At 37.8% G+C, this 24765-nt stretch overlaps 1 protein-coding gene across 4 annotated transcripts; it reads left to right on the top strand.

Annotated features, from left to right (window-relative positions):
• The first annotated feature begins 1380 nt into the window (after window positions 1-1380).
• Window positions 1381-24422, top strand: MYBPH (myosin binding protein H). 4 transcript variants are annotated; one of them, XM_039319157.1, is made up of 11 exons: window positions 1387-1659; window positions 2775-2915; window positions 5266-5433; window positions 9378-9466; window positions 11906-12104; window positions 13583-13722; window positions 16765-16924; window positions 17571-17707; window positions 18620-18806; window positions 22023-22063; window positions 22794-24422. In XM_039319157.1, exons 1-10 carry the CDS (start codon window positions 1497-1499, stop codon window positions 22028-22030), a joined length of 1392 nt encoding a protein of 463 aa, XP_039175091.1. In that variant the 5' UTR covers window positions 1387-1496; the 3' UTR covers window positions 22031-22063; window positions 22794-24422. The 4 variants fall into 4 exon arrangements, 3 of the variants coding, with proteins under 3 accessions (XP_039175092.1, XP_039175090.1, XP_039175091.1); XR_005553659.1 differs by lacking the exon at window positions 17571-17707 and having other exon boundaries at window positions 1385-1659; XM_039319158.1 differs by lacking the exons at window positions 22023-22063; window positions 22794-24422 and having other exon boundaries at window positions 1381-1659; window positions 5266-5373; window positions 18620-19393.
• The last annotated feature ends 343 nt before the right edge of the window (window positions 24423-24765 follow it).

Genomic DNA, 24765 nt, shown 5'->3' with positions numbered 1-24765 from the left:
ATCTACTTGTCTATTAAATATTTCCTTGCCAGCAGGTGACACAAGAGGAATTGAACAGTTTCCTTAAATTGTCCAGGATCACATCTGCAAAGACAACATCAGTTATAGGCCTTATTACTGGCTCTGCAAAGAGGACAACACACGCTGGCACATTTTTGTACTACTTTATGGACTGGAGAAAAAGTACAATAGACAGAATATAAGGGAGCCTACAGATATCTGAATCAAGTCTTTTCAAATACAATTTGTTATTGAGTTGAATAAGGAACTCTCCCACAGGTTGCTATGAAGGAATAAAGAAATGACTGAGTTTCCTATTTTCTGAGAGTATAAATTCCAATTGTTAAAAAAAAAATAAAGGTTCATTTCCTCCTATGCAAGACATTGATGGAAAACAGTAAAATCTATAGCTGTTCCTATAGTTGTGTATACTCAGCTTAATTTTAAATGCTCTGCCTATACATTTCCTGTATTATTTATTTACTACATTTTTGCTCTTTTTTGGAAATAGTTTAAAGTATTTTATCTCACAGAAGTTTGATTATAATAACTACAGTAGGTAGCTGTGCTATTAAATATAACAAAGACAATCAACGTCTAAAAGCCTTATTTAAGTATCCCATTGGGCTTGGTAATTTCTTTTAGAGAACTATGAAGTTCTTTGTATTTCAAGTTATCTCACTAAGTACATTATCTTGGCTATATCTCATTTTCAGTGTTTGTTATTTCTAAAAGAGTGGCAATATATGAACAAAGTTAATAAATAAATAAAAGCTCATTCAAGACTAAAATATTTGCTGTGGCTTCAAATACACCATTTGTGTCCTGCTGGCTCTGAGGAAAGAAAATAATATTGTTGTGGCTGAAGCTATGGCTGAAGACAGGCGTGTAAGTAGATATTTATTTTAATTTTTTTAAAGTTATACTTCATCATTGTTTCAGAAGATCAAGCAGCTTATGTAACATTTACTCTCCCAGTTTTCACCCTCAGCAATAAACCTGACTGGCCCAAAGTTTCTCCGAGAATTTCCATGGGTCCCTCGACCTGGTCCAAACAGTGACTGTCATTTTATTTCTTTCACGAACTTTTATGAGACACTGCTGAAGATCCATCAAGCCCAAGAATTTCAGAGCAGAGGTTGAATTTTTAGAAAGGCTCCATTCCTTCCTCATGTTATGCCCTTTAATTTCCAAAATTTCCTCCAAACGGATTAAGAATAGATACTTCTGTGCTTGGAAAACTGCCCCCCCCCCCCGTATCTCGCAGCTACGCCTGCGGGGAGTTACTGAATCCACAGCTCGCAGCTGCCCGACTTTCTAATCCTGCAGACAGGTGGGCCAAGGACGAGGAGGGGGCAGTGCGGAGGCGACTCCTGGACCTATAAACCGGCCTCCTCCGGTAGCAGCAGAAGGCGAGCACCCGGGGAGGGAGAGCGCCCACCGGAGCTCCTTTCCGCGGACGGGAACCTGGACCGGTTGACCACCTCCGCCCGTCGATGTCTGACCTCGAAGCTGCTCCGGCGGCTCCAGAGGTCGCCCTGGCCGCTGGTCCGCCCGGTCCGGAGGAATCCCCGGCACCTAACCTGGCCGGAGCGAGAAACCAGCCGGCGCCCGAACGCGCCCTGCCCGTCGAGGCAACTTGGCAGAAGACCCAAGAAGGTGAGGGAGGCAGACGGGAGGCGGTGAAATGAAGAAAAGGGAAGGAGGGCTACGTGGCCCTCTTTCCTCCAGGCCACCCAGATAGGGGATGCGATGGATGGGTGGTGTGCTGGGTGAAGGGGGGAACATTCCTCCCCACTCGACGTTCATCCTCCAAGAAAAAAAAGCAATATAAAACACTCATATTCCGATCATTTCCTGTGATGCTGGTGACAACGCTCTTTTTAAAAATCACTGCCTTTCTTCTGTGGGGAAAGGGTTGTGCTAGGTGACAGGTAAAGCTAGCCAGAGATGATAAGCATTATAAATGGGATGATACTAAAATGGTGACAAAGTGCACTATGAGGCAGACACTCAGATGCTGGATAGATGCGTGTGTTAAGACATCTGACACCAGGACATATTTCATAGCATTTGTTTGAATATGTCATTGGGCACATGTCATTTGCACCTACTTCACCCCCAGATGCCCATGATCTTCATGCAAATATGTGAGACCAGTCTTGTGTTTGTCATGCCTTTGATATCTAGATCAGTCTGTCCCATCCTTGAATGCTGTGGATAATTTAATTCTAGAGTATTAGATTTTCATTGGGCATACTTGGGAATTCTGTCAGGGGCTAGAACCCATCAAGCTGTGGAAGATTGATCTAGGGAAAGCATAGTTTTCATTAAATAAATGTTTCCACATCAGTCACTCTTAATCACAGATATTAATGTCTGCCTGAAGTCTGGTTCTCAAATAATTGGTTGTACAGTTGAAAAGAGCCTCTTATGTAAAGTTTCACCCAGTGGGAAACTCAGCACAACTAGACTATCTGGTTCAGTGGAAATCCCTATGCATGGATATATGTTCACAAGAGCCCCTGAAATGTCAGAATGCATTGCCAAATGGAATCCACTGAAATTAGTCCATGGCACAGTACTCATAAATTCATCTGAGATGCTGATTACAATTAAAAGTTGTTTGCAACAGATAGTGATGTGTTTATGTTAATCAGCAAATATTCTTAGATGGTCCAGCTAAGCCATTCAGGGAAACTATGAGTTAGCACAGCATAAAGATTGCACCTGTAGGAGTGGCAAATGATTTATTAATGCTTCTATATTTATAGTGGCAGCATCTTTCAGTCCACCGCTGAATTTGGCAGTAGAGGATGTGAATGAGAGTTCTGTGACTCTAACATGGGATGGTCCTGAAAATGTGGGCCCTTCTGGTCTGGATGGATATGTAGTGGAGTACTGCAAAGATGGAAGTAGGTTTGGTTTTATTCCCTTGCAAGCATGAAAAATTGCAGCACTGGGTTATCAACTAGTATGAAAGAATTGTTTCTCCTCTTGATAGTTGGCAGCCACAATCAAAGAGAATACTATGGGAGAGGGATAATTTTGATGTAATGTTCACTAAAATCTTGAAAACTGTTGCTCAGTTGTTTTAAAAAAAATGTTATGTCTACTTCTGCTAAGTAGTAGCACACTTGATCACCAATTTACATACTTGCTCCATTATGCCATAATGTGGAACAATCACACTATAGGACTATAAAGTCTAGAATTTGACATGAGACTTTTTCTTAAAGAGTGTAAGGTGGGAAGATTTCACAGAGGTAATTTCTCCTCTGCAAGTGGGGCAAGAAATGTGCAAACATCCACTCAAATGTAGAATTACTTAAATAAGAGAAACCAGGAAATAAAAATCTTGGTTATCTGCTACATTTTTGTTACATCATTGGTGCATGATTATGCCCCTGTTTCAAATAGAATTTTTGTAACAAATCTTTGTATAGGAATGCTAGATAATATATAATGGAAGCTGCCAAAAATGTTTCTCATAGGCGTGCCATAGGTGCCCTGAAAAAACTCAGATTATCACTAAGTGGAACAAAGAGTGAATATTTGTTGCTGCCTTTTAATGATCATCCAAAGGTTTCCAGCTTATAGAGGAGGTCCTTGAATTCCTACGGTCATAAATTATGATGTCATAAAGCAGGTCACTAATGTGACTGACCCAATTTTACAACATTTATATATACACTTTTTAAAAAATTATGAAATCTGCTTCAGAAAACCTGGCTTAGGACATTTCATTTATGAACAACTCTATACAATAAGTAAAGGATATATTGATGCCATCAAAGGCTGAGTGGGTTTTTTAAAGATAGCTTCACAACATGTTATATTGATAATAAATGATGAATGAAAACTGCTAAATTCATCTAGCATTGATGAGGTAGCAGCTGATTATTTCCCTTTTTCATTTTGAAAAGCAGATGGTTTACACCAGTGGTTCTCAACCTGTGGGTCGGACCCCATTTGGGATTGAACGACCATTTATGGGGGTTGCCAAACAGCGCAGTCTGCCATTTTTTCCCCTTTTCCTTAGCTGTGCTACTCCTTTTTATTCTATTGGCTTTTGAAAGTCAATAGAATAGACTCTCTTGAATAGAGTCTAATTCTATTGGCTTTCAAAAGCCAATAGGAATTGTCCAGGCTGTCTCTGCCCTGCTGAGCTCACCAAAAGTCCCATTCTGCAAATGGTGCTGCACCAGTTGAGTAGTCCTCGACTTATGACCGGTTGAGTAGTCCTCGACTTACAACCGGTTGGGGGTCGCAGCATTAAAAAGGTTGAGAACCACTGGTTTACACAGATTGATTAGCTGAGGTGTTAGAATTCTAATACAGGAGGACAAATAACTTCATATAAATACATTACATTGAATTTACCTGTTGGCACTGCTTGCAGAGTATATTCTGTTTCAAACTGTTTGTGGAATATTTCATTTTGGCCAGTTTCAACTTGTATGAATATATTACTATATTGCATAGCCACTTGATGTGTTTGGAGAGCTATTATATTAGTTCACTGATTATATTTTTGATTGATTACAAATTATTAATCTTGAACCAAGTAACATATTTATCAACATTGTGGAAATGTCTACAAAAGAAGATCTAAATATACCTAAAAGTTTTCATGGTAACAATAAAGAAGTAAGACAATAGGGGTAAAAAACATGAGAGCTGAGATTCTGTGCAGTGCAGTGGTTAGAATGTTGGACAAGGAGTGAAGACACTCAGGTTCAAATACACTCTTGGCTGTGGAAGCTCACGGTGTATTTTTTGGCCCAGCTCTCTCAGCCATTTGATGTCACAGTGTTGTTGTGGGGAATAATTGCAATAAGGAGTGCTATGTGGGGAAAATTGGACTATATCTATTTATAAATCAGTTAAAATATATCTACTGTATTTGATCAGAAGTAAATAAGTTATTAGACAACATGACTTTGTATTTTCATGTGATAAATAATTTCAAAGAGCCCCATCTCCTCTATACTGTACCTAGTCAAAAACATCTTCTTCTATGCTCAGTAATCTTCTTCAGTTCTCATTTTTAAATAAACTGAGTGGATTTTCTCAGTATTTCCAAACCTGGTGATTTCCATCTCCCATTGTTCCCAAACCATGTCAAATACCTCTGAAGAACATCAGACTTGAGAAGGCTACTTTTTGGAAAATAATAAATGTCTAAATGTTCCTGAACAGACTTTTAATATTCTTTGGTACAGAATTGCTTGCTGCTGATCTTTTTCCACATTTTTGTTTTAGCAACAAACTGGATAACAGCCAACAATAAACCCTTTCTTTGTATTCGTTACACAATCCACAATTTAATATCTGGAGAGAAACTTCATTTTCGAGTGAAAGCTATAAAAGGTAATGCAGTTAGTCAACCAGCATTTCTAGACCAGCCACTTCTCATCAAAGAAATTCTTGGTATGTATCTGTAAATACATGTGTGTGTGCGTGTGTTTGTGTATTATGAGCATGTGCATATGCACATACAAGAATAGTGCCTGGGAGAAGAAATATGCCATAATTTTTCTAGCCAAGTTGTCTTTTGACCCATTGAGAAATCATTCTTCCCATTGAGTTTAATTTCAAAAAATGGCATGGAACAAGAAACAAAAACAATCTGTTACCTTTTTTCATGTCTATCAATTGTCCTCAAACTGGCAATCCATAGTGATACATTTCAGTTTTTAAGAAGCCAGAAGATCTGTCACAGCACAACATTGATTCTTTATTACACCCAAAGGTCAGTCACTTAAAATATCGTAGTCTGCAAGCACTAAAAGATCCAGACAACAGAAAAGTACATAATAAAAGAGGTAGAGAGGGTGCTATAACTGTTGAGACAAATGGATTAACATTTTGCTGGCAACTATTCTTTGTCTGCAATGTTTCTTTGTCTGGATCTGAAAGAATGCAATTTAGAATTTCACTTAAAACATTGGCTGTATTAAAGCATTGGTATTTATATTGTTAGAGCTGAGCAGATGGATCATTTTAACAAGACGTCCTAATGTGAGCAAATATGATATTCCTATTTTTGACAAACTATATTTGAAGCTTTAGGGATAGTTTTCAATTTCATACCACTTTACAAAAATCATAATGTGGGCACTGCTTGATATAATCTAATACATGTAACTCATGTTTTGTCATTAATAGTATTAATATTTTCATCCAAACCAAGATTGTAATGACTACGGTTACAATTGGATGTCATTTTCTTGCTCTTTTATGATCCCAGATTATTTGTTTAATATATTTATTAAATATAAATAGCCAGATTATTTATTTAATATATTTATTAAATGTGAATAAAATGTTTTTTCCCAGTTTAAAATGGTAATATATATAAAAAACTAATGCCGATGAGAGATATAAAAATGTGAAATAATCCCACAGTAAGCATGCAATGTAAAATTGATCAACTGCAAATGCAAAACATCCAGTTATTTATTCCTGCAATTTATTTGCCACTTAGTTCCAGAAAAGCTCTGAGCAGTTTTCAAATGGTATAAAAGTAAAATAGAATTAGAAGAAGTAATCAACCTCCCAAACCCAATTTCCTCCATTTCTTGGCCACTGAGAACAATTCTAGCAGAAATGTTTGTTTATAGCTGGGATTAGACCACAGCATGTTTTCCAGGACTACAAGGCCTCTATGGTTTTCCAGAACATCAATGGGGCTGGTGCTGAGGTGACTCTGATGAAGCACTGTTCTGAAAGAAAGGAACAGCTATAAAAGAAGTCATGCCCTTGTCTTGATGACTGCAATCCCACAAGAATGGGATTTAAAGGTTCTTTTCCCCACTGGATCTTATGCATGGGCAGAAACCTTTTGGAGAAGACAGTCCTGCAGTGTCCAAGTCCTGAACTAGAGGATTACTGATCACAAATTAATAAAATAAAACACTGACATAATTCAAGCACCCCGAGGAACAGACAAATCTTAGTATGAAGCAATGTGGCTGCCAGATTGCTCTCACAAATGGGGAGGGAGGGATATCTCTCTAAGAACCTAGAATGAGTAAATATTGAGTAAGTATTAAATAAGTATTTGCAAGAATTACCTAAATTTAGTTTTCTACAGACCAAGTTTGAAAGCTTAAAACTTGGACTTGGAACTGGACCTGATAAATAATAGAAAGCCAGGACAGACACGACATGACTAACATGTTTTTGGAGGATTGGCGAGTTAGAAGTCTTCCAGTAGATCTTGATTTATTTTGGATACTATCTATTCCAGTTACTGCATCATCAAGTCCACTGCCTACTATTGGACAAAATAATGTTGTTTGCTTTGGGATATTGTCTTTATTTAAAACTGTATATTAGTTGGAAAATTTCATCTCTTTGCAGCTGATAAGAATGAAGACTGGTTTTTCAAAAAATATGATAAGGTTAACCTGCAGTATATATCACATTGTTATACGCTTGTACAGGTAGTTCTCCACAGTTTGTTTAGTGGTCATTTGAAATTAGAATGCAGTATTGCAGGCTAATTCTGCTGACTGCCAAGGGTTCAATCCTCACCAGCTCAAGGTTGACTCAGCCTTCCATCCTCCTGAGGTCGGTAAAATGAGGGCCCAGATTTTGGGGGGAAATATGCTGATTCTGTAAACCGCTCAGAGAGGGCGGTAAAGCACCGTGAAGCAGTATATAAGTCTATTGCAATTGCTATTGTGATTGTGGCATGCCCATGGTCACTTGGTCAAAATTCAGTTGATTGGCAACTGACTCATATTTATGACGATCGCAGTGTCCTTGGGTCATGCGATTACCTTTTGCAGTCTTCTGACAAACAAAGTCAACAGAGAAGCCAGATTCACTTAACAACCGTGTTAGTAACTTAACAGCTGCCATGATTTACTTAACAACTGTGGCGAGAAAGGTCGCAAAATGGGGCAAAATTCAGTTAATATATGTCTCACTTAGCAACAAAAATTTTGAGCTCAGTTGTGGTTATAAGTTGAGGACTACCTGTAATTTAAGTGCTATAGCATTTGCAAACAGAGAATCTAGAGCAAATTGTTCTTGCATTTGCTTTTTAACTAACAAGATTGCTTTATCTATACCTCTGGGAACCAATTAGTGCTTGCATTCTTACTTAGAGGCAATTAGGACCAACTGTGATGGTATCTTAAACCCTAAGGATTTTTTTTATATAATTAATTTTAAATTAGCTTTCTAATAGTATCATATTTTAGCACAACTAGTTACTCTGGTTTTTCAATGGCCAAAATAACAATAATGCTAACCACTACATTGGAGTAGCCTATAATTATTGCAGTCTCCAAGTCTCAGCATTTTTTTTTTAATTTAATCCTTTTAAGAGAGAAAAAGTCCTTCTGGCAAGATGTGACAATGTAAAACAGAAGACTGGCATATAAAAAAAATTAAATGTTCCAGATTTTCTTCATTCCAAATGTTGTCTTTCACCACCCCACCCCCCAATAAGAGAATTTCTTTACATCTATGTGAAGCTTCAATCTGGAAATTCAGTTTGAAGACATTTCAGTCAAATCACTCCTTCAAAATGAATCTTTGAATCAACTTGGTCCATTGAATCAGGCATCTTTGTATCAGCATAAAGATTTAGCAAATGTTTGTGCATTAAATCAACTTATATTAAATCAATTTATACCACTTTATAAATCCTTGGTAAGACCACACTTGGAATATTGCATCCAGTTTTGGTCACCACAATATAAAAAACATGTTGAGACTCTAAAAGAGTACAGAGAAGAGCAAGAAAATAATTAGAGGACTGGAAGCTAAAACATATGAAGAATGGTTGCAGGAATTGGGTATGTCTAATTTAATGAAAAAAGGACTAGTGGTGACATGATAGCAGTATTCCAATATCTAAGGAGCTGCCACAAAAAAGAGGGAGTCAAGCTATTTTCCAAAGCACCTGAAGGCAAGCAAGAAGCAATGGATGAAAAATAATCAAGGGGAGAACCAACCTAGAACTAAGGAGAAATTTCTGCTTGAGTAGTGGGTTGGACTATGAAGACCTCCAAGATCCCTTCCAATTCTGTAATTTTGATCATAATCCTAAATTGAAAAGATTTGATGAAAATCATGTCAAAATATTGATTCAATAATTCAAACTAACTCGGAAATTTTAGTTGGATCAATACTTCTCTATTTTTGTTTGAAAATATGAAAGGCCATAGAAGTTTCATAACCTGCAATTGATGAAGGTACCTATTTTAATGGGAAGCAGTGTAGTAACTGTTGATCATAAGGGAAAAAATCCAGAATCAAAACAGGCAGTATCTTTATTGGATCAACTAAAGTTGTACAAAAGTATTGTTTACATAGCAGAAATAAGTAACATATTGATATAATTTCGCTTTGTCCAGAGCAGCCCAAGATCCGACTTCCACGCTACTTAAGAGAATTGTACGTGAGGACTGTGGGGGATATGATAAATCTCTTGATCCCATTCTGGGTATGTGAATCAGAATTCCTTTGCAATTATCTCTGCTCTTTTGGCCTTGTCTGAGGAAGAGTTTTTAAATTCTGCCATTTATTCTGGAGCTCAAGGCAGCACACGTGGTGTTTCCTGCTGTTTTCCCCAGACACTATGTGGCATTTAGAACAGAGGGTGAGTGAGAGAGAGAGAGAGCATGCGCAAGAGGCCCAAGGTCACCCAGTGAGCTTCCATAGCTGTAGATGGTTTTAGAATCATCTGGGTCTTCCTGCTCCCAGTCAAGCAATTTAACCATTACATTACATCACATGAACATCACTGAAGAGACAAATGTGAACAGAGAGTAGCATCACCTACACAGAAGTGAGTTGTAGCAAATGGGATTTCACTGGGCAAAATAGAATTAGAGAAGAAGGAGCTGACTTAATTTAAGTTTTGGAAGAAATCTAACTGCCCTTGAATATGTCTAGTTGAATGAGAGGAAAGCTAATAGGCTAGAATTCAGAGGAGCAAGTTAGGTCTACAGGCAGAATGCTACACAAGTTATGAAATCCTAAGGTAATGCCCAAATTATTATTCTGACAGTCTGAATAATTGACAAGTTTTGGGTTCATAAGAGCATTTGATTTGTATCTTGCCAGTCTTGTGAAAGCTTTCATTTCTTAGCAGTTGATCTCTGAATACTGAAATATATCCCTTTTTACCTAACAGAATCTCCCTTGTTAAAAGGAGGTTGCCATCTACGTTTAGAAAACACAAGCAGTATTCTTTAGTCCAGTAATGGAGTAAAAGGTTATAGTCCAGAGTCTAAAATAGCTCTCTGCCAAAAATAGGAAGCCATGTGGATTAGCACAGAGAGGCTTTGAAAGGGGTATAGCACTCCATGCATTTTCTTGGTTCTTAGATATTTGCAGACTGAATCAACTATGGACCTAGACCCCTCTCTTCAAAGAGCAGCTGCAGCTCAAGCTTCATTGGACTCATATTTGTATTAATATTAGCTAACCTTTATTTTGTTATTGATGTTGTTGTTTATAGCTTAGAACGCAGGAATTCTAAGTAATTTTTTTTCACCATTATTTTATCTAGATATAGATTTCAGAGCATGATACAGTAAGAAAAAGAGATTACACAATTTTTTTACAATCTGTCATTATTATTATCAATGCATAGCATGCATGAAGTACAGATACAGAGTTTATCACTTATTTGCAGATAAGAAAGTCTGCAGAAGTCTCTTGGTAGGCTATATAAATTAATACATAAACTTTAGCTATAACATCTCATCAAGCAATCAGGAAAGAGCAATAAAAATATAGATATCAATGTAAAATGCTTAATCAAGGAAAACAAAACCAAACATCTTGGTGGTTCTATAATCACAGTAACAAATATATTCATTAAAATGGGTGTTGTTAAAGCTTCTACCCAACAAAATACATGGAAGTTCAACATCAAACAGTAATAAAGTATTTAAAAAACTTAGCAATAAACACAACTATTTCACAAGCCAGAGACTTTCTTAATTCCAGAAAAGCTCTGAGCAGTTTTCAGATGAAAGTAAAATAGAAAAAAAATAGAAGAAGAGGTAACCAACCTGCTAAACCTAGCTTCCATCCATTTCTCAGCCACGGAAAACAATTCTGGCAAATAAAGAGTCAGTTTGGTCTAGTGATTAAGGCACTAAGCTAGAAAATGCTCTATGCTAGGACATGAGTGGAACTGCATTGATGTATCTTAATGTTGGCAGAGATAGACAGGGACAGGTTCTTCCTCAAATATTAGTGTCCCAAGCCATTTAAGGCTTTAAATCACCAGAAATGTTTGAGAAGGTAATGGTTTTTTTTTTCTGTAAAATTGATGTTAAATCATTTCTGTATTCTCCATGCTGAATTATGCAGTAGAGGATGCCTTTTACTTACGGTATCTAAACAGGGCATCCCTCCTATGAACAAGTCCTTCCCCCATCTCCTGACTCCCATACAGAAGATTTAAAAAAAACAATGGCTTTCAAGTAATAATATATCAAGAGCTATTGACGTCACAGAAATGGAAATATTCTTGCTTTAAAAATTCAAGACTTAGATATTTTTTAAAATAAATACCTTCCTGTAAGTGTTCCATCTCTGAATGAGCTTATGGAAAATATGTTCCTGGATAATGGAAAATGTGATTTAATATTATAGTTTAATCACAGAAAGTAAAAGCAAATTAACTATGGTTTTGGGGTGGAATTTGAATGTATTTTTCCCCATGAGATTTTTAGTCTTCTAAAGTAAATTGGCTTCATCTTTGAAACCTGCCCTTAGATATCCTACTCATTGGTATTTTAATAAGCATTGGCCTACTGTGAATCCTCATGAAAAGCTGCAAGCTGCAGAATGCTGTGGTAGATTAAACTTTGTTAAATAGAATAATATTTAATATTATCCATTCATTTTCATGTCCATTTCTTAGGGAAAGCCAAAGCCACAAGTGACCTGGACCAAAGAAAGCCAACCTTTGGACCCCAAACGAGTTGTTGTACACAATAGTGAGAAAGATTCTGTATTCTTTGTGCGTTCAGCACAACGTAAAGATTCTGGAAAATACCAAATAAGTGTTAAGATCTTAGATGAATTTGAAGATGTGGCTACCTTTGATCTCCTGGTGATTGGTAAGGACAATGAAGCTATACGGGCTGATAAATTATCTAATATTGGAATGGTGTACTATAGATGCTTCTCCATTGAAACAAGCTTCTCTAAAATGGGAATCCATAAAGTTCAAATTTTTAAGGGATCAACTGTTTCTAGTATAATTGGACATTGGAGGATTGATTGTGATATATTCCTTCTATTATATTTTTCTATTTATATAATTATTTAAATGAAAATTTTAAATATGGAAGATTAAGAGTTGTTTTTGCTTATAATAAAGCTATACCCCCCCCAAAATAGTTGAAGATGGGGCTAACAGGGAATCTTAGTTTGAAAGAGACACATATTCAGACATTCTTATAGTCCTCGTTTAATGACTATTCAGCAACCATTTGTAGTTACAACAACTGAATGAGTGGTACTTATGACCAGTCCTCAAAGTTCCGATCTTCTCAGCACCCCTGCAGTCACATGATGGTGATCTGGGTGCTTGGCAACTGGCTCACACATATGATGGTTGCAGTGTTCTGCATCACACGATCATCCTTTCCAGCCTTCCTTGCTGGCTTCCCACAAGCAAATTCAAGGGGAAAGTTGGCTGGGAAGATTGCAAGTCATGCAGGTAAGTTGTTCACACTCTCTCCCATTCAGCAGCAGCCATCCCCAACTTAGCCACTTAGCTGCCTAGTGATCTGCTTGCAAACCAACCAACAAGGACCAGCAGTCCTTGTTTAACAACAGCAACAGGGAGTGTCAGAATTGCCACTGCTAAGCAATGTGGTTACGGAATGTTGAGCTTTACAATTGCTTCACTTAGCAATGGAAATTTGCATCCCAATTACCATTGTTACCTGAGGACTACTTGTTCAATATTTTGTTTTCTGTTGAAAAGTGAAGTGAAAGTGAATGCTAAAGCAGGCAGGAAGTTCTATGTTTAATCTTCAGCATCTCCAGAAAGGGTTGGAAAAAAACCCTTGACTGTAACTCTAGAGCAGTGGTTCTCAACCTGTGGGTCGGGACCCCATTTGGAGTCGAACGACCATTTCATGGGGGTCACCAAACAACGCAGTCCACCATTTTTTTCCCCTTTTCCTTAGCTGTGCTACTTCCTTTTATTCTATTGGCTTTTGAAAGGCAATAGAATAGACTCTCTTTAATAGAGTCTAATTCTATTGGCTTTCAAAAGCCAGTAGGAATTGTCCAGGCTGTCTCTGCCCTGCTGAGCCTGCCAAAAATCCCATTCTGCAAATGGTGCTGCACCAGTTGAGTAGTCCTCAACTTACGACCGGTTGAGTAGTCCTCGACTTACGACCGGTTGGGGGTCGCGGCATTAAAAAGGTTGAGAACCACTGCTCTAGAGACTGTAACTCCAGTCAGCATTAACAGAATTGGGCTAAAGAAATCAATGGTGTGACAGTGTTTTGTCTTGCTATGTATTCTGGTGTCTCTTTTGCATTAGTCTGGTTACACTGTGTTTCTCTCTCTCTCTCTTTAGAGAAACCAGGCCCTCCTGAGAATTTGAAGGTGGTAGACACCTGGGGCTTTAATGTGGCATTAGAGTGGAGCCCACCCCAAGATAAAGGCAATGCTGATCTCAAGGGCTACAAAGTCCAAAAAGCAGATATGAAGACTCAGGTAAGAGCTACTGAGTGCACAAAATGCAGCCTTTAAAAAAAAGTGGGTCAGGAATGGGGGAAACTAGAACTAAAGACCTTGCAAGGATAATGGTGTTTTTATAGCCATCCTCAATACATAATGCTTCAATGGATTTAGCTAACCTATTACTATATCATTTATGATAAGTTTTTACCTTAATCAAAACTTAGAATATTATCAGCTGGTATAAGCCAGCAAACGTCGTTTATCTTTCAAGCAATATTCTTTCATTTAGGCCATAGGTCCCCAACCTTAACCACTTTAAGGCTTGTGGACTTCAACTCCCAGAATTCCTCAGCCAGCAAAGCCTTAAAATGGCCAAGGTTGGGGACCCCTGATTTAGGCTATGTCTGCCTAGGACCTGATTTGGCATAGACTGGAACTAATGGAAGGAACCATTCTAGAACATAAGAAAGACTTTTCTGATGGATTGCTAATACCTTCCTTTCATTAGATAATTTTATTCAAACATTATACAAGTAGTCCTTAGCATACGACTACAATTGGGATCAGAATTTCCGTTGCTAAAAGCTAGTTGTTAAGTGACCCTTGCCCGAATTTAAAATCCTTTTTTGCCATGATTGTTAAGCAAATCACTGCAGTTGTTATGAATCATGAGGTCATTAAGTGAATCCAGCCTTTTTTGGAATTTCTTACTGGTCTTGATTTCGTTATCATCAACTGATAAGATCATCTTTGGCATAAAATTAACTCCCACCTATATAGAATTTGCCCCCAGCTGAATTAGGGGTTGGAAATGAGGTGAAGAAATGAATAAGAATAATGTTACGTTATGGAAAATCTCTGGAATAGTTTTTTAAATCTTTTAAAAGTACAATTAATTGGGTCATACCTCGATATGGAAAATGAAGGTAAATCATGGTTAAAAAAATAGTAGTTTTTTTAGCTGCTAATCAACCATAGTAAATAACTTTATAAATCAATGTCTATTTAGTCTAGCAGATATATTTCCCTTGGGAATCTTTGTCCAGTCCTCCAGAAATAATAATACGGCAATATAGTTTGCCTTTTTAACAGATGTTGTTGCTGACTGTCTGGTTCCTCAGCTATTTCTTTAAACCTGGGGTTGTGGCATCTTTGGTAGAAATACACTTTGTTATATTTCTATTTGTATATATGTATTGAGATGTACAATCTCACACACAAACACACACACACACACACACACACACACACACACACACACACATATATATATGTAGGTCTTTGGTTGTTCGGGTTTTCTCCCGTGTAAAATTGGAAGTGTCTTGGCGACGTTTCGACGAAATCCCATTTGTCATCTTCAGGCTGGTGTTTTCAGCTTCGTGCTTCGAGGAGCAATGTGTGGTCTTAGCTGTTTCTTCCTTTTAACTGCCAGTGGGGGTATGAACTGATTGGGTGGGAGCTTGGCTGTGTTCTGATTGGGTGGAGGTGTGTTCTGATTGGTTAGGGGCTTGGCTGTGCTCTGATTGGCTGGGGGGTTGGCTGTGCTCTGATTGGCTGGGGGGTTGGCTATGCTCTGATTGGCTGGGGGAGTGTTCTGTTTGGTTGTGCTCAGGTTAGTCTGAGTTGCAGAGGGGTTTAAGATTTTGGGCTGCCTTGCTATTTTTTTGGCTTCGCGTTCGTGGTTGTGCCTCCTCTTCATGGAGGGTGTCAGTTTGCTTCATGTTGGATTGGAGGGGTTTAAAGTGGCTAATGATGCAGCTGTGGTCTGGCTTCTGGTTTGTGGTCGTGCCTCGTCATCGGTGTGGCTTTGGGTTTGTTTTTTGCGTGGATGTGTGGTGGTGACATCCTGTGTGGTTTTGTGAGTGTGGGTCTGGTATCATTTTTTGTGTTAGGGAGTCGTTTGTCAATAAGGGCGGGTTTCCAAATGGCTGGTAGGCGGGAGGTATCATCTCGCTTGTTCACGCTGTGTGGGCGTTTTTCTATCTCGATGGCTTCTCTGATTATTCTGTTATTAAAATGTTCACTTTTGGCAATGGTTCTGGTATTTTTAAAGTCAATTTCATGTCCTGTAGCTTTAAGGTGTTGGACCAGGGAAGATGTTGGTTCCTCTTTTTTTTGACTGAGTTCTTATGTTCTTCAATGCGTGCACTTATTCTTCTGTTGGTTTGTCCGATGTATGTGGTGGGACAAGTGGTGCATGGGATTTCGTATACTCCTTGATTTTCTAATTCAATTTTATCTTTGGGTTTCTAAGGATGGTGGATATTTTTCTGTTTGTGCAGAATGCTGTTTTGATGTTGTGTTTATGGAGGATCTTACTGATTCTGTCTGTGGTGCCTTTTATGTATGGGAGGAGGGCTTTGCCGTTTTCTTGTTCTTTGTCTTGGATTTAGTGGGGGTTTCTTTTTGGATTAGGTTTGTAATCTTATTTCTATGGAATCCATTGGATGTTAGTACATTGGTGAGAGTGTGTAGTTCGGGTTTTAGGTGTTGTTCGTCATCTAAGCGTTTTGTTCTGGAGATGAGTGTCTTGGCTACAGAGTTGATCTGTGCTGGGTGGTGATGTGAGAGAGCGTGCAGATAGCGGTTTGTGTGTGTTTTCTTCTGGTAGATGGTGTGTCCTAGGGAGCCATTGGATTTCTTGTAGACTAAGACATCCAGGAAGGGAAGTTGGTTGTTAGTTTCTGTTTCCATGGTGAACTGTATTTTGGGGTGTAGGCTGTTGAGGTGTGTGAGGAAGTTGTCCAGTTTTTCTTTCCCATGTGGCCAGATTATGAAGGTGTAGTCTACGTATCTGAGCCAGAGTTTGGGTTTGTGATCCGATTTTTCTAGAGCTTGGGTTACAGTTACATACAGTTACATACAGTTACATACAGTTACATACAGTTAGCATATATACACTTCTAAGTAGTAACATGTGAGAGCTGTCTTTTTAACCCTATATGTAATTTGGGAGTCAAGGCTAAATTTTGCCTTTTTTAGGCCATGCAAAAAACATAACTGTTTTGTGCAAAATGTTGAATTTCCTGAACTGGGTGTTTTAATGTTTAAAGGTCCTTCTGCCTTGTTTCGCAGCAATGGTTCACAGTTTTGGAAAATTGCAGCCATACAAGCTGCATAGTATCTGATCTCATCATTGGCAACAGTTACTCTTTCCGAGTTTTCTCAGAAAATCCTTGTGGTCTAAGTGAAACGCCTGCTGTCACAAAGAATGTAACGCACATAACAAAATCAGGTAAAGCTAATGAAGCATGGTAGAAAAGTAGAAAGATCTTGCTGTTTCTTCATTACAGGTGAGGGCAACTTGAGACCTCAGATGTATAAGTAGCGCTCCAAACTATTCAAGATCCCAGATCTTCCCAGATCAAACCATTACATTTCGGGAATTGGCAGTACTGGGGTGGGACATTATCAGCGGGGTTGGGCTGGTGTCACAGGGTGTGGGGCAGTGAGGGCGGGGCAGTAGCCCCGCACAACAATCCCAGTTTCTCATGTGGCCCTTGGGAAAAATAATTGTCTACCACTGCTCAGGGTCATTCTTCTATCCATTATACTGTTGACTCTTATATTAAACTGAATGGTTATTTTGAATTTCTTTCTCATACCTTCTTTTCTAGGTCTGAGTCTCTTTCTTGCCTTAACTGTTCTTGCATACCCTTTTCAAGGTTATCTGTGCACACTTCTAAGTTAAAGAACCCCCAAATTCATCTGCAGAATCCCCAATTCTTTAAAACTTTTGGCCCCTTCTTTATGAATGAGTCATTTATTTTCATTTTTACATTGTTACCCTCATCCTCCATGAAAGATTACCTGCCCCGACTTTATGTTAAATTACTTTTTGAGTCAAAAGATCTCAAAATAAGGTCTCCCTGTTTTTGTAGGAATAGTGTACAAACCAGACAAGTTCTGTAGCCGGGATTTCTGTGAACCTCCCAAATTCACTCAGCCACTGATAGACAGAACCACTACCCAGGGCTACAGCACCCAGCTCATCTGCTGTGTCCGAGGCTTCCCAAAGGTGGGTTCTGTCATGGGATGTGATGCCTACTGGACTGCAACAAGATAGGATATCATAGCAGGTATAGGAAGGGTGGTGACCGGAGATAACTAATCTCTTTTGCCCTTAAAAAGAAAGAGGGGTTAGGTAAGTCACTTTCTTACTGCTGATCTGTAATGCTTTGTTGTGTATTATTTAACCTACATTTACACAATGGTTTATTTTCTTTTGTAAAGGTTTTCATCAGAATTTGCATTTAAAAATATCAACTTTCCCCCCTCAAATATTTGTTTCTAAATATTCTTCCTCAGAACATATGATTTTCAATATATCTATCTAAATTATATAAATAAACCTTGCCAATACTTTATTGAATTGAGAACTGGATCACTGCACTGCATCACTGCAGGAAATGTAATAGTAATGGATAGCTATATTTCAATCCTCAGATTAGATTATATCCTCATGTCCTTCACATCAGACCTTGCAAAATTCAAATTCCTCAAGCATCAGGCTCAGTAGTGTCAGCTTCCCATTTCCCTCTGCAAGCCCATATTTGCTTACACTGAAAGAGATTCCACCTCTTTTAAAATTTTATGAAGCAAAGTGATGTGAAAGATAAATTCAAATAATTGTAGACAAAATGTCTGACTTCCTGGATACCTGACAGTTTTTTCAGAATTATAGTAGCTATTGAATTCAGATAGATATGTAGTTGTTATACAGCAAATAGAGGATCAATGATACAAACTACAATAATACTGGTAGATAACTTATATAAATTAGCCTCACTGAATGCAGACAAGGGAGTTACAAATAGAAAAAGTAATGAAGAGAAATAGTTTATATACCTATGCTACCGACTGGGAAGCTTATCCTGCTGAGCTACATTTTGAGATATTTATGCATTTTGGTGCCTTTACTTGATTTTAGCCCAAAGTGATCTGGATGAAAAACCAAAGGGAGATTCAAGAAGATCCAAAATATCTAGTGCACATGAACCAGGGGATTTGTTGTCTAGAAATCCGCAAGCCTAGCCTTTTTGATGGTGGTATCTACACATGCAAAGCTGTGAACCCTTTTGGTGAAGCTTCTGTAGACTGCAAATTGAATATAAAAGGTATGTATGTATTTTATCTCTTGTTTGCATTTGAATGCTTTTTTGCAATTCTAATAAATAAATAAAGTTGTAGAACCTCTGAATGATTTCCATAGAGACTTACAATTCTTTGTGTACAGAAATTCTATGCATTATCATAAAAAGGCGAAATACAAAAAAGGCTACATTAAATAGTAATGACACAGTGAAGAGATCCGAATATATTATAATCATTAAATTGAACCAAAGGGATAAAATGATAGGTTGCCAAAGTTTACTAGATAGAATTGAAATCCAGTGATCTGCCATCTATTTATTTGATTTCTGCAGTTACTTCCTTCTAGGACATGTCCAGAATTACTAGCTTACATGGCAGTTAGTACTTCCAGGAGGGATGACTTCACATACAAAGAATATTTCTTAATTTCCCAAGGAAGCATTACATGGCAAATGACAGTATGATGGTATCAGGCCTTAATATAAAATAGGAGTGGTGACAATTGTTGCCAGCCAATTTATTTATTTATTTATTTATTTATTTATTTATTTATTTATTTATTTATGAGACTTATATACCGCTTTAAGTGCAAGCACTCTCTAAGCGGTGTACACCAGTAAGCAATGTATATATATATATTTACATTGCCCCCAACAATCTGGGTCCTCATTTTACCTACCCCGGAAGGATGGAAGGCTGAGTCAACCTTGAGCCGGTGAGATTTGAACTGCTGACCTGCTGAACACAGTCAGCTAAAGTGGCCTGCAGTACTGCACTCTAACTGCTGCGCCACCTCGGCTCTTTTAATTCTTTTAAACTGCTTTTTGGCGGAACACAGTGTTGGACTCCCTCAATAATTTATATATTTATTGGTTTGGATTATTTGCTGCTGTATGTCCAAAGACTCCAAGAGACTTAGAATATATCAACATAATAAGATTAGGATTTTTAAATTTCATAACAATGGACTTAACCTAGTGTGCCACTATTCAGGGTTAGCATGATGCTCATTTATTGCCAGAAACCTTTCTGAGGAGCCATGTAATGTAACAGGAAAGGAATGTGGTCCAGATAGTTGGAGGGAAGGCTGTTCCAAAAGAGGAGCCTGCCTCTAAAAAGTTCAGATATGGGTCCCTCCATATGACATTCTTCCATAAGGCCTCTCTGTCAGATCATATAATATTGGGTGGATTTAACTCAGAAAACTAACTTCGAAACTAACTTGCAGCCATTGCGGCTCCTGTAGTACATAATAGTGTTATATTGGACAAACTTGGCGTGTCTTTAACAACCTGGACTCATTTTCATAGAGTATTCAATGGAAACTTCATGTGAAGCAAATTACAGCAGTCCAGTTGTAATTTGCTCTGCATAGGGCTTCAGTCTACAACTAGTGTACAAGATATAATTGTACAAAACCCCCTCTCCCCCCTCCCAGTCATGACCTTCACTTATTGTTCAAGCAGGAAACTTGATTTCAGGAGGATCACTAGATTGTGAATTAAGTTCTTCCAGTGAAACCTAGCCTCAGATTCATCTGACTTTGGGATCCATAGCCATTTGCTGGGATTCAGGATATGCCTATTTCCACCAATAGTCTCCAGGCACTGGATCAAGACATGAACTGCATCTCCTATCCACATTAGAGTGGAAATATATAAGTGGATATCAACCACAAATGATGCAACTTCATCCGGTGGCTTTGTGTAGATATTAAACAGCAGAAGAAGAGGATTGAGCCTAAACACTCCATAATAGATTATTTGAGGGTTTGCCCTCTCCCCATCATAATTAACTCTTAAAATAGGAGTTGTTGTTTTTGCAAGAGATGTGAATGGGAGACTGTGGGTGAGTTTTTCTAAAGGCTTTATAACTCCAAGTATTAATTGACATATTTTATGTCATGCAAGCAGATTTGGGCAATTTGGTTCATCCAGATTTTTGGAACTATGACACTTGCAAGCCTTAACATTTGCCAAGATTAAAGTGAGTTGTAATTCATAGAATCTGAAGGATACCAGATTGCCCATTCCTGCTGGTAGGATTGGCACAAGATGTCTTGTTTCTCCTCCTCCCCCATCTGCTTTGATTTCTATCACCTTAATTGCTTACAGAAACCATATCAGCCATCTCATTTATCTCATCCCCAGATCGGAATTTCTACTGCTGTACAGACAACAATTCAGATATACTCCCAGGACTTTATTTGCAATCCATCATTATAGGAAAAAGAAAATGAAAAAAAGAGTGGATGGTTGTTTTCTAAGTAGGGGATCAGAACAGTAGTATCTTTTATGATTTGCTGCATGAGCAATGTGGCTTGCAGTAACTTACTGGAAGGCCAATGTTGATTAGCTTGCTTCATGGTGTTCAACTAGAATATAGTAGGTTTTGATAAGTGTTAGGAAATTCCATTTATGGATTTCTGCTCCTTCTTGATGCCCTCTGAGCCTGGTTGTTTGCTTGCAGATGTTTTATTACTGAATTAGGTATCATCATTATGCATGGATGAAGTTACCTAGTTGGGTAATAAAGTGTCTGTGTACAAACACAAGCTCAGAGAGCACCAAGAACGCCGCAGTTTAACTCCACAGTTCAGTCCTGAGCTACAGAAATTCTCTTTTACAATATTGAAATTCCATCTAGCAGAGAAGAGACCTCAGTCAATATGTACAAATACATATATATACACATGTACACCCAGAAATATACAATAATATTTCCTAGCTAAGATAAAGTATGTGCACGTCTTCCCTTGGGAGTCCGAATAATGAAATAACGTGTTGCATCTGATCAAATTTCAAGTCTAAGGAACTCCACAGACAAGCAGTTTCTCCAGTAGGATCTCTTTTAAGTTTAATTATGCAGCTGAGATATTGATTTTTCTAACGTTCTATAATTGGCAAAGAAACTCCTGTCTGCCAGTTGACTGGCTTTCATCTATAATAGCTCTAGCCCAGGTTAATATTTCTAATATATTACCAGCATGCAATTTCTCCTTTCAGATCTCTTTCGTTTAACTGTTTGAGAAGTAAACATCTCCAAGTGAACACTTAAACCTTATGGCATCTTTCTGTACAATAGCCTTTGTATTTTTCTAGTTCTTTTTATCTTTAGTAAAGACAAGCTTGTTCCATCATTAATATTGCCAGGAGGGCAAAAGACCCACATTGTGTAAAGGGATCTGAATGGGTCATAATGTTAAATACTAGTTCATGATGTTTCTGTTATGTCTGCAGTTCTGTAATGATGATATCTGGGAAATCAGATGAAGAACAAGGTAGGATAAACTGCCACTTAAGTCAGTTGGAGAACATTCAAGCTTCCTGCAAGCTTCAAGAATCCATCTTAGACCTGATAACAATCCTGGACCATTAATGCATTAAGTTAATGGTGCATTAAGTTCTCTAAGGCAAAAACTGAAAAATGCAAAATAAGTATATTATTTTATATAAAACTAATAGATTACTCCCTATCCTGGAATATCATAAAGTCCTAATAGCATATTTATCTATACCATTTACTAGTTAAATGAAAAAACAATGATCAGCCGTCTGTTGTTTTACAAACAGATCTAGTTCTTCCTTTTTGAATCACATGGTCACGTCTTGTGATAAATCTCATTTATCGAGATGAATTATAGTCCTACTACCTTAGTTTACTGTCAAGAAAGATAAGGATCATTTTTTAATGTAAAGGCAATCAGATCTAAATTCTTTGCTTCATTTTTTTTTTAAGTAGAATAGCATGAACAGATATTGGAGGGAATCTGGATTACATTTGTAACTCTCCTTATCTCATATAAGGATCAAATTTATTGTTTATGTGCATGTAAGAAAGATTTCAGTTAGATCAAAGACATGAATGTATACAATAGTGGGGAAGAAAATGTTTTTTTCATAATCAGCTGTAGCTAAGTGAGATCTAGCCACATATTTGTGATTTTTGTACTTGTCTGTAAAGAAAGATATTCTTTATCTTAACTCTTTCCTTACCTCTCTCTCAACCAGATCTTGCAAAATTCTCTTCTGGGTTCTCAGCTCGGGAGAGTCCTTTACGGTTCCTAGATGGGATCTGCAGTTTGGAAATAATTTTACCACTGTGGATTTTCAAAAGCAGAAAGTTCACCTGCTGCTGCACTGGCTCTATAAATAGCAACTACATGTTTCCTGTAATACCAAGATTGTCATCTATGCCTCTTGATATTTAGCCCTGCAGAACAAATACTGAATAAAGGAATATATGTTATGAGAATGAAATGATTCCTGTAGAGAATTTAGAGGGGGGGGCAGGAGTGCTCCTATCAACCTTTCCCAACCTTGTGTTCTTCACTATATTGGACACACTATTAAGGTTAGGAAAGGCTATTCTGATTCATTACTACTCAGTGACTATGTTCCTTTTCTTTCTGTTGTCATTACTATCTAACATTAAGTCAGGATTTTTACCACCAATTTCATTTCAAATGACTCTAGGTGACTTACAGCATAATAAACATTAAAATCATTTAATATAAAATGACAGAACAGACAAAATAAACTAATTAACACTAGATGGAAAAGGAGGGAGCCAGATAAATGGATTGGGGGCAAGTAGAATTAGATTTTAATTAGTCAACAACCTTCAATGTAAAATTTCCCCCTATTGGGCTCCAAGCCATCTGGCAGAACCAGGTTTTAAGGCTCTTACAAAAAGTCAGGAGGGTGGGAGCCAATCTCACCCCAGGGTGTGAGATGTTCCAAAAAGCAGGAGCCACGACAGAGAAGGCTCTTCTGTTAGACCCCGCCAGCCAAAATTCCTTGATCAAAGGGAGCTGTAGTATGCCCTCTCTGCTGGCATAGGTGTGGGGGGGGAGTCCCACTGGCATGAGACAGCTCTTCAAGTACTCTGGACCCATGTCATGAAGGGCTTTATAGGTGATTACCAACACCTTGAATTGCACCAGAAGCAAATTACCAAGCAGTGCAGCTCATGGAGCAGTAGTATAACATGAACCATCATAGGGGCCCAAGAACTACTTGTACCACTTCACTCTGTGCCAGCTGTAGCTTCTGAATGCTCTTCAAGGCTAGCCCCATGTAGGGTGCATTGCAATAGTTTAAACATGAGAATATCAGCTTGGCTTGCAAATGACACTGTATAGAATGGCTAAATGTACACCTAACATTAGGATGAAATCAGCCAATTTCTGTCTTAGCAATCATAGGCATCTATGAGGATAAGGAAAACAATTGTTGAAACATGTGAAGACATCAGATAAATGTCATAACTTATATAGTTGTGTCAAATATCAGGGCACAAGCATGCAATGAGGGTGTTTGCATGATAATGTCATGGTTTGTGGTTTGTTGCAGAACCACTGGCAGTATGCGTTAACTAGGCATATATAAGTATAGTAAATATAGTGCATATAGGTTTTTTATTGCCATATTCTATAAGTTAATTTAAACATTAAAACAGAAGCAAAAGCTTTCATCATTAGCCTCTGATATTACCTGGTGAGTAGGAGTGAATTGCCATAAAGCAGGGTCTGATCTGTGTCAAAAACAACTTGGTTTTCAGTTAAATTAATTTTCTGATTTGTATTTCCTGTTATGTTGTATAATCTAACATAAGATTATTGTATAATCTTCTGAAAATTGTTTGGCTTTTCGTTCTACAATATGGCATGAACTGTATACAAAATACATGTACATTTATGTCCCTAGTCAACATAGTCTAATCATCACAAGCATTTCTTGTACAGTTATTCATAAAAACATTACACAGTTAAAGCAACATCACACAATTTTATTAAATTTCAAAAGAAGATAAAATACAAAACAAAACAAAAAAGTGGGGGAAAGGGAGTCAAAAAGGAAGAAGTAAAAAAAGGGGGAGAAATGGAGAGGGATAAACTGTTTTTTTTTTAAAAAATGAAAGATTTTTGACATTCCCCAGTATATATATTGAGCTAAGGGAACATCACACATCCTATCTTAT

Source organism: Crotalus tigris, unplaced genomic scaffold, assembly GCF_016545835.1.
Source record: "Crotalus tigris isolate CLP2741 ecotype Arizona unplaced genomic scaffold, ASM1654583v1 scf7180000022411.5474196:2289641, whole genome shotgun sequence".
In the NCBI taxonomy this organism is placed as follows: Eukaryota; Metazoa; Chordata; class Lepidosauria; order Squamata; family Viperidae; genus Crotalus; species Crotalus tigris.
The sequence above is the reverse complement of the archived record's forward strand: the minus strand, read 5'-3'. Positions and strand labels throughout refer to the sequence as shown.